General features: G+C 41.5%; 1 protein-coding gene across 3 annotated transcripts in view; it reads left to right on the forward strand.

The window, feature by feature from the left end:
- Positions 1-11,300, forward strand: part of PGM5 (phosphoglucomutase 5) — a 124,915-nt gene that overhangs the window by 56,981 nt on the left and 56,634 nt on the right. For all 3 annotated transcript variants that reach the window (XM_025202955.1, XM_025202956.1, XM_025202957.1), the window contains one exon: positions 10,027-10,142. In XM_025202955.1, coding sequence (XP_025058740.1) covers positions 10,027-10,142 — 116 coding nt within the window. The remainder of the gene's footprint in view (positions 1-10,026; positions 10,143-11,300) is intronic.

Here is an 11,300-nt window from a genome sequence, read left to right on the forward strand (position 1 = left end):
GCGTGTTTGCATAAAGTTGGCGGGAACTTTTCACTGCACCGGGGTTTTCTACTGTAGCGGAAAATTCCACTGTGCTGAGAAATTCACTGTGATGTAATAGCGGAATTTCCCACTGCGTTATAGGCATCAAATCAATGAAATTTTCCACTGTGACATAGGCATTCAACTACTGGGTTTTGCCAGTAATATCCAGTAATTTTCAGTTAAAAGACAAAAATGAAAAAAAAAAAATAAAGAAGATTTAAAAACATCAGAGTTACATTTCCAATTAAATGATAAAATTTCAAAACTGCAGAAAGTTACAGGATACCTTTAAAGAGTAAAAACCTTTACAGGGTTTTTTTGGCCACTGAACAATGAAATACATAAAAATCACCAATAGTTAAAATACAGATACTTAACAAATAAATATATAATACTTAGATGCACAGATGTTGCAAATATTAATACAAATGCTATTTTCTGCACGCTCTCACTCCTGAAGAGCAACACTTCTGCAATTCTACCAGCTCCTAATGGACAGGGAAGCTAAAGACCCTGGTTGAATTCAAACATGGATTCCCCATGTTAGGTTAGTTCCTTTCAGACTTATCTGTGAACTCTACGTACAATATGACCACTTAAAGTACTTGCTTTCAGGCTCTCCCTCTCTGTTTTACATTCCTTTGCAGTATGGGGTCTGGATTGCTGGACCATATGAGTACAGCACTAAGTAAATGCTTTTTTAGACAGTTTAAAATTCTAGGAACACAAGACTGGATTTGATCTTCAGGGTCATCAGTTCCAATCCCCTGCTATTATGGACAAATATAATGGCATATAACCCCTTTCATAAATCCATCACGTTCCATCTTTAACTAACTAGATTGTTTGTCCCCACAGCTCCTACTAGGAGACTGAACCTCATTGCTTTGATAGTTAGAAACTCTTGTAATTTCCAACCTACGTTTATTCATGGCCTGTTTGTAATCATTTGTGCTTGTGCCTATATTGTGTTGTTGCTTAAATAGTTTTCCCACCCTCCTCAGTGGCTAGGGGAAGACTGGGGGCCACAGATTAACCCTGTGCCAGCTACTTGTGGCCCACAGGCCACCAGTTGGGTATTACTAATCTATAAAGGGCCAATCTGCTCTGCCTCTGTAAATTATAAATTCCCAGTCATCCTACCTGTCTTTCCCTGCTCCTGTGTGAGTCTGATGTCATTTTTCTTGGACATGGGTGACTGGCACTGTACACAGTATTCCAGATGAGGTGTAATGTTGGTGGCTCATCCTTATCCCATGATTGACTGGCACTGTAAGGCCCTTTTCCTCCTCAGTCATTTTGAGCTGATGAGCTCCCAGCTATAGTAAATGCTTTAGTTACTAGTCCCTATATGCATGACTTCTTATGTGTACCACTGAATTTCATCTCATTTCTTACTCCAATCCAGTCATCCAGTTTTTTAACAGGATATACTCATCTTCCTGTGTATCAATGATGCCTCCTAACTTTGAGAAGAGGCAGTGGGCATCCAGCCTGAGGCAGGAAGCAGCTTCCTAGAGCTCTTTAGGGGGCAAATCCTGTCTGGTGGGCACCAGAAGAGGAGAAGCCTGGCCCCTTCATGACCATGGCCTCCCACCCCTCCGGGCAGCATGGGGGCAGTAGCTGGGCCCCAGGGCACCCCTGCTCACCCTGGCTTGAGAACATAGGGACCAGGCTAGGCAGGAGCTCTAGGAACACGGGGAGAGGCAATGTGAATTGGGCAGGGTGTATTGGGGTGCCCCCAGGGCCCAACTGCTCCCTGGAGTGGTGGGAGGCCATCACTGTCAATAGGCTGGGCCACCCCTCTGCTTGCCCTCTAAGGGGCCACAGGGAGCAGGGAGCTGCTTCCCACCCCAGGCTGGGCATGCGGTTCTGAAAATTTAAATCAATAAACATTAGGGTTATCAAATGATTAAAAAGTTTGATCGCCATTAGTTGCTCAATTAAAAAAATTAGTCTCAATCGTGATTTTAATCGCATAACCAAAATTAAAAATTATATGCAGAAAAACTCAATTATGAAAAATTATGCAGGTACTTTGTATGGTTGGGGGTGGGTGTGGGAGAGTGAATTTGTGAAGGTGTGGGTATGTATGTGGGGTTTGGAGCCTGGGGGGGGGGTCCCTACATGCCCTGGCAGGATGTGGGGTACTGTGGGTCAGTAGTGAGGGGCAGCAGCAGGGCTGGTGGGGCGGGGGCTGTGGCTGGGGGTGGGGAGGGCCAGACACACAGGCATACACACACAGTGCCCAGCAGGTAAGTCTGTGGAGGGCAGGGGAGTGGGGGAGGAAAGGGGCAGCATGGGGCAGATAGAGGCCCCCATGGTGAGGGCAGGAGTGGAGCAGGAGCTGAAGTGGATGGGGCCCTGGGGCTGGGGTGGATTGTGAGACAGAGCTGCAGGAGGCACCTCCTGGGGCGCTGCGGTGTGTGGCTCCAGGTTGCTGCACTCACCCCTGCGGGAGATATTGGGGGGCATGTGGCCCCTGGTTGCTGCCTGTGCCCCAGGAGCCGCACCATGCCTTGTTGTGCTTCCTGCCACTGGGTCTGTCTGCCTCTCTTCTCATTTCCCTGTATGTGAAAGGGAGAATCACATTTGATATATATCCGGTGAAGTAGCTAATAGGATCTGCAAGATCTGACTTCAGAGCGAGCAAGGAAAAATAACATTATATGCAAATTTTAAACTTCTGACAGTGGCCTGACTCACAAAAGGAGCCTTGCAACCTATTTGGGATCCTAGGAACTGTTATAAAGCTATATATTTACTGTTAAGAATGCTGTCTTGAGCCTAGTTTTTAAATTTGGAATAAGTCTGAGAGAAAAAAGAAGACTACGAATTCTAACATCACACTTCATATCACTTATAATCACATTCAAAAGGTAATTACTTTTTGTGAAATAAAATGGCAGCACTATGGTTATATGGAAGCCTACAGGCTTAAGATTTATCAAAAGGAGGAAAAGAGGGTGAGGCTGTCTTACTCAAGGTGGCTATTCCTGTCCTAACAGCAACCATTTTTCCTAATCTGGACAATTATTTAGGGTGCATTGGACAAGCCTTAGTGTGGAGTAAAAAATGACACTTGTCAAAACATGATCCTTACTTTAAAATAGAGAAGGCTTTAGTCCCCATCAACATTTTTAACCAAAGAATTGTTTTAATTAATGTACAGTCTGAACACCTTTAACTCCCATTAATTTTGCTGGGAGCTGAAGGTGCTAAATGTCAGCATCAGATCTATGGCTGTCTAAATCAGGTATGTTTGCCTTATTTTGTAGTTCAGTGGACTGGAACAGCATTGGAAGAGCATGTTAGTGAGGTGCAGGTGTATATTTTCTGGGAGCATCTTTATCCCTTCTCTTCCATGTGTCTATCCATATTAATTAAGAGAGATACTGGCAGGTTGAAAAAGTCAAAGATAAATAGTAAATACTGTTTAAATTATTCTTGAATGAATCTTTCTTTCTCCAAGTGAGGTAATGATTCTGGAATGGGTTCAAAGCTATAACTTGACTCCATTCAGTATTCTACCTGATGCAATAATCCAAAATTTGAGAGATCTCTTAAGGGAAGTTCTTCCTAAATGTTTTGACTTCTAGCTGTAAACTGAGGCTTTGTCAGGCTAAGCCTGGTTCATCAATAGGAACTCAAGGTAGTTTATTTCAAGGAGCCATCAAAATTTAAATGGAAAACAAGGACTTTAGTTTATCGGCTGCCATATATATACCTACATGCACTATGTTTACCTTATCGTGGCTTTGCAAGTGGCTTTTTATGGGTCAGATTCTCTTTGGACTTTCACAGATGTCTATCAGGAGTAACTGCATCAATACAAATCAGGTACATCAATGCAAAACTAGTATCTTGAATGCATGATAGAGAGAAAAGAAAAGGTGTCATTTTTCTTTTGCTCTAGAAAATAAGGAATTTGTTCAGTGAGTGTTGACTTTTGTTGCTCAGATTAAGCAGGACCACATTTCTATTATTATTCCAAACCAAAATAATATTGAGTGTATATAGCTCTTCATCCATTTCCATCTAGCTCTGCATCATGCCTGTAGCGTGCTTGAGTAAGGCAGTGAAAAACAAAAGAAAAATATTTGGCATGACTAAATGTGTGCTTGTAAAATAAATGGTTTTGTTTTTTGCAGATTGCACAAACTGTTCTACAGCAGCCTATTCTCCTTTTAGTAAAAATGAGAATTAGCTATTAAAAATGTTCCTCTCGCCACATGTTTCCAGACCAGATTCAGCTCTTGACTGCAGCTAGCTGACACAGTTTGGCTTTAATAGAATTACCCCAGTGTAACAGATATCAGAGTCTGGGCTTGTAGCTCTAATTTGGTATTAAAACATATAAGAATTCTTCCTTCTAATGAAGAAACAACTCAAGCACTATCTGCCATCTGTCAGATATGTGTTCTATTTCTATTTAATTTAAGAAAAAAGTGGAGCTTTATAGAATGTGCTTGAGACCAGTATCCAGCCCCTTTATTGTACAACTTCACAATATTCGTATTTATAAATATATAATGTTATTGTCTTCCCACGCAAAAGGAGCCTGCTTATTTTTTTAATTATTCCTTAAGTGTAACTCTTAAGATGTAGTCTTGTAAAATGTAAATGTCACTCATTTTAAAGTATTTTTTCTATGATGAATATAACTGTATGCTGGGAGCAAAAATCAGCTTGATGAAAAGTAGCCTTGATTCCTCTGTATACTGAATAATTAAGGTGAAAGTCTTATCATTTGGGCCCCAGTTATCAAGACACTGTCTCAGTGCAGCAAGAGCTAAAAATATTTCATGCAAACCTAAAAAAAGCTTTATACTGCTATCTTACTGGTGTAGTGAACACTTAAGTTGAAACAAGACAGGTAAGTGTACTCTGTGAAGGCTATCCCATTAAATGTCTGAGAAGATATTAACCAGAATCCTTCTAGGTTTTTTGTATTCCTCTACATAGTTCATATCCATGGAACACATAAACATAGGCAAATCAAGTGTTCTGTTAGGCATAAACAATGTGGCTTCAGCTCAAGCTGACCAGGAAAATGAGCCGTATATGAAAGAAGTATTCTAAATACAAATGTATTTAAACTATGAAATTCAGAGCTGGATTATGGCTGCTGGTTTGGACCCAGAGAGTGGGGCTATCTCTAATACAGCAAAATGCCATTTTCTTAAATACATGTTTTAAATGTATATCGAATGATTAAAAATAATCATTATGTATAATTATACCTATATATTTAATTATATATAAGCATTACAAAATTAAATTTAAAACATATAAATTTAAAATTCTTAGTCATAATTTGTTCTCAGGAACAAGTGTGGTTGCACTTGAAGAAAGGTATTGACATACTGGAGAAAGCCCAGAAAAGAGCAACAGTAATTATATAGGAAATGATACAGAATAACCTAGGAGGAAAGACTTTGTTTGGTTTGGTTTGGTTTTAAGGGAGCAGAAGGGAGATTAGTTTGAGAGAAAAGAAAACAAAAGGGAAAAATGATAACATTAAAAAAATATTATAAAAAGGAAAGTCTGCAAGTTGTCTAGGGTAGGACAGGAAGAAAGCTTAATTTACAGCAAAGAAATAGATAATACATTGGAAATAAATTTTCTAACTATCAGGGTAGTGAACAACCAATACAGGCTACTGAAGGGAGCTGTGGAACATTTTTCATTGGAGGTTTCCGAGAACAGGTTTGACAAACATTGGTCAGGTGTAGTAGAGGTATACTTGATCCTGCCTCAGAGCAGAGGGATAGATATAATGACCCCGTGAGGTCCCTTCCAGCCCTACATTTCTATGATTCTGTGAGCATGTCATTGCATCAGACACCCCAGCCACAAAAGCAGTTTGACCATAAAGACATCTATTTTAACCAGCATTCATTCCTGCCTGTGGCAGGGGGTCAGGCTAGATGATCTGTTCAGGTCCCTCCTGACCCTGGCTACTATGAAACTATGAAACCAGCTGGATTAAAGTTGTAACTTCTGCCTTGATTGATAGGAGGGAGGCTGGCTGCTGGCATCTTGTCACAGCTCAGGCTTTTGAGCAAAGTGATGAAGGTGAAATCAATGATGATCTAAGTTACACATCAGTAAGTGGATGTAACGTGGTGTATTTATGCACCAAAGGAGCAATATAAGGGGAGGACTGTAAGAGGGAAGGTGATCATATGCTCATCTATCACTTGATTTTACTGTTAAGTACTTCAGCCTTCTGATTATGTAAGTTACAGCAGGCTACACTCCCACTAATGTGAAAATTAGACTGCCCTCTCATTGTGGCCCTTCATCTTCAATTGTTGCAATCATCTGCATTAAAATTAAAGGTGTGATTCAGGGTTCATTGCTCAAGCTCTTTTTACTGCTGTGTGGGACATGGATGCTTGAAATTTAACATATGATGCAAGACATTTTCTGCCTTATTATTTGACACTGGAAGTTTGTGGTGAGTTAAATCCTGGTCTCTCAAGTCTGAGGGTAGTGTTATTGTGCCAACCCTGGAAACTAGAAACTGGCACAAGAAGCAAGGGGAAGTTCCTGTTTTTATATAGAAAATCATAGGGGTTGGGGTCACAAGCCAACAGGCCAAGGGGATGAAACACATAAAAGGTAAAGAAACATCAACAGTCTGGTAACATACACTCAGTACCTTAATTTCCCCTCCCACGCCACGCACACACACCTCCAGAGGTGTCCCCAAACAAGACTTTAGTCCCTAGAGCACTCAAACAGCAACCTGCAGCTTCCCCCAAGTCTGTTACATTTGAGCAGAGGTTAAAAATCTGTTCCTTATCTCTTGCTGCACTAATTGGCCACCTGCTCAGTTCGTTATAGTGTAGTCTGCCTTATGTGACAGTATATGTTAAAAGCCAATGACATAGTCAATACTGTAAAAAGAGAGGAAGAGAGAGTCCAGCTCAAAAGAATTTGATATCTAAATGTGGCAGGGCTGGCACAGTGGCACGACCACCCCTCTGACTGCCCTCCCTGGGTAATGCCCGGTTTTTACTGAGACTCCCACCTGCCATAACTTCATGGAAAAGGAATTGGTAGAATTGCCTCTATTAGAACTGATGCCTCGCCTGGTCTGGGGTGTCTACCTTATTTGACTTTTCACAGTCTTTATGTACTGGTTGGTGTGACCCTTTGGGGGCTCCTCCACCTCTATACTCCTGCCACAGGCCTCCATTATGTAAGTTACTATGTGGTCCCACAGGACTCTGGCTCCAACCATAGCATTCACTGAGCATTGGCTTGGTAGGCTTTCCCAGAGAGGCCCTCAGCAAGGCCCTTAGCAGTAAATCTCTGGGTTCATGCGTGGAATCCCCGACAGTTCATTCTCTATGGAAATAAAGAAACGTGAGCAGTCTGGCTGCCTCTCACCCACTTCCAGCATGTGTCTCGCCATCTGTTGTTTGGGCCCCTCTCCATTTATTTCTGGCTTCATTTTACCTCTGCCCATGAGGGATCCAGCCAATCAGAGATGGCGCTTTCTGTCCAACTGCAGGTCGTGACCCCTGCACAGGGACCCACATGGGATAAGTTGAGGGCAGGCTCCTTGCTGCCTGGGACGTGATGTTCACCTGGCCTCCGCACATGATCAGGGCAATTCCCGTCCCTGGCCAGGGCTTCCCCGCTGGCAGCCAGGTGTCTCTTCCCCAGACTTCCAGGCTGCCTGGTACAAATGGCAAGCACAGTGACATGGTGCCCGACACTCCAGCAGCAGCATCAGTTGCCGGGAGGGACCTTCATCGTCATGCAGATAAGGGAGTGGATGTGAGTAGGGGACTCTCTCCTCCTGACCCCCTCACCCTGTTACACTAAGTTAGGCTCATAATGACCCAGTTGAGGATCACACCCCATAGTAGTGTCTTCCTATCAAGTTCCCTTCTGTCTTGTTTTCAGTAGATAACTTACAGCCATTCTTGTTGTTGTTTGAACCTTGGTAAGCATTTTTACTTTTCCAGGAAAAAAATAGTTTATTTGAGTCATGGTGATGTAGATGTCCTTGTTTCTGTATAATGGGGCTGTCAAGATTGCAGCCTATGGGTCAGATCTGGCCCATGAGGGCTTAACATGCAGCCTGCAGGCTCCTGCCTGGCAGCTGTTTTCCCTAGTTACTCCTGCTGTTGCAACAGCCAGGGTCCCTGGGGCAGGGTAGCACAGCACGAGGGGGCCCAGTGAGCCTGCTGCCCGCATCTGGCAGTGAGGGGCCTTGCCCTGCTTACACAGTGGTGAAGTCCACCTTGCCACAGAACAGGTTGGGTTTCACACTGCCTGCGCAATGGGGAGGCTGTATTGGTCACAGTTGGGGGTCCTGTGGAGACAGTGCAATGTGCAGACCCTGTGGTATGTGGCCTGCACAGTGTGCAGACCAGGTCCTATGACCAGTGCAGCATGTGGCCCCCAGCTGCTCCAACATTGGACAGCCTTGCTGTTCAATGTTATTATATCATAGTAATTCATTTAGTTTTAGAACTGTAATAGATAAATGTGACTAAACTTCGGAAGAAGTTGTCTAGAAAAACAACCTGCCAGTCTTCCAGAGTGGGTATTTGTCACCTTTCTGGCTTCATTGCTGATCACTTCCCTTGACATCTGTTACCACTGGAAGGAAAAATTTTCACAATTTTTCCCTGTATTTCAACTGCTGTTTCATAGCATTTGTCCTTTTATCCTTCAATTATTTTGGTTAGCTTTGGTTAGCATGAATAGAAAAGAGAAAAGAAGTCTGAAGGGCAGATTTAATACTTGGAAAATAACCAGGCATTTGTTACTTACTATTGTGGCAGGTAACATGCATGGGTGACTATAACTGAATGAAATGAAAAAGAAACAAATACTTTTTCTGTATATTTTTTCCTTTTTTTCAATTGTCACTGCTATTGCCAATTTTGCTGCTTCCTCCTTAGAGTTGATCACTTTTCCCTGTATTTTAGTGTAAATATTTCAAATAGCAAGAAAGAAGAGAATTAAAAAAACACATAAATAGGAAACATAAAGCATATGATCTGACAGAGGTAATCAGGAGCATACATAATAGCTGAAACCAGCTATTAAGTCAAATAACTTAAGTTGTAGACACAATAGAAACAATCTGTAAACAGCACTTAAAAGCAAATTTATTAAAGTTTTAGGAAAACTAGAGTACAGAATGCTCAACTTCAACATAAACACCATCCATCATGATACAGTGCTCAGTCTGATCTTCCAACTCCTTGAAAACATTTCCCAGTTGCTCTTAAGTTACTGCACTAATTGCATTGGTGATCCTAGCCCTAAGTTCCACCAAAGAACATGGTTTTGACAAGTAAACTACACTTTCAACATGTCCCCATAAAAAGAAGTCCAGTGGCGACAGGTCAGGTGAGTGAGGTGGCCAAGCAATTGGTCCACCTCTGCCTATCCACTTCTCTGGGAAAACATCATTTAGAAACTGTTGTACATTCAGAGGGTAGTGGAACGGAGATCCATCTTACTTAAGAATAAATTTTTTATTACTTATGAAGTCTAGCATTGTATACTCTAGTTGTCCTAAAACTGCAATACATTTGTTTTTAAATGCCATTTACAGATTGTTTCTATCATACCTACAACCTAAGTTATTAAAGTTTAAAAGTGCACAAGGACTTTATGAAGACCCTGTATAATAAATCATGTCCATCTCTACAATCTTGATTGACCTGTCACTAGCAAAAGTAGGGGTGCCAAGTTCCCTATATATCTCCAAATGAAAAGATGTGCCTTGTACTGAATCCAGAGGATTAACACATCCAGGTTTTGGGTGAATACCAGAGTCAAAGGGTGGTACCTTTCCATCTCTTTGACTTTGTTTACATAAAAGGACATGTCTAAAATGTACATGAGGTATGACAAGTGCCAGAACATCTCTCAGCTTGAGAGATTTATGGTCAAATCTTGCATCTATGTGTAAAATACTATATGGTCTTAATTAATGGTGGGATTTATTGTGCCTTCTTTTAGGGTGGCAAAGTCAATGAAAGTCCCTGTGTATGAAACACCAACAGGATGGAGATTCTTCTCAAGCCTGATGGATTCTGGACGATGCTCACTTTGTGGAGAAGAAAGCTTTGGCACTGGTAAGTAACCAATAGACAAATTTCCCATTGATCCTTTGCAACAGTTATTCTCTCTTAGTTTTCTGGATACCAGTAACCTATGGTTCTTAAGTTATGGGTTGAGAGACGCAAAGTCGATTCCATATTAGAGTTGACCAGGAAATTTGGACAGTCTACCTTAAGCCTCTAAATGCCACATGACCAGTGCTGTAAAAAGTCAGCAAAATAGCAGAGTTTCAGTAGTAATAACACTTGAATGGCCTGTTGCTGTCCTTTTTGCCATTCCATACTATAACAGAAGAGGCCCAGAAAACGGTTCTCTGGTCTTACTGTAATGTAAGCTTCTCTTCATAGGGAGAAGCTTACATTACAGTGGGATGGGTTTTTGTGAGTGCGCAGATGGTTCTGGTTGAGAACCACTGTCATCATGAGGATCCATGGAGTAATTATATGGCTGTATGTATTAAATTGAACCTGTTGCAGGCATCCTTTCTGATGTTGTCTAATTTTCCAATAATATGAGTGACAAAACCATCTCTGTAATAAAGCTACTTTAAGGTATTCCACTCAGAAGCCACATTTTTCCAAACAAATTGTACCTCAACTGCCCCAGCAGCCAGTAAAGCCAACGTGTAGCACACAGGATGCAGAACAAATGAAAAAGCCACCATGAATGCAGAATGGCCAAAGCCATTGTGCAAATATGTAAAGTATGCAGTATGATCTGTAAGTCTTCAGGTTAAAGGTATGTTTGGGATGTGAGAATAACCATTAAAAAGTGTGTGTTTGTCTCTTCTGTATGTCAAGTGGCTGTTCAGGAGTTCCTCATAGGGTAGGGTTTTTTGTTTCTTTTTTAAATTGGCTTATGTGCAAGAATTTTTTTTTCTTGTACTGGGAGTACACCCAGATAATTAAATGCATAGCCTAGCTGGTTAATTATTTTATATTATGGTTTTAATTCTAGGAAGTTATTTGCTGTGTGGAATAACTCCTCTGTTACTACTTTTCAAGGAAAGCAAATACCATGCAATGGAATGTAGGTAACAGCATCATGCTGATTTGATTAGTTAAGCCCAATGATAAATATGTTGGGTTAGTTAAACCACAGATAACCTTCTGATCCCATTACTCATGTTGAACAGAACCTAATTCCATGAATAGTCTCATTGGCTTCAGCAG

Source organism: Alligator sinensis, unplaced genomic scaffold (assembly GCF_000455745.1).
Source record: "Alligator sinensis unplaced genomic scaffold, ASM45574v1 scaffold308_1, whole genome shotgun sequence".
NCBI classification, from domain to species: domain Eukaryota; kingdom Metazoa; phylum Chordata; order Crocodylia; family Alligatoridae; genus Alligator; species Alligator sinensis.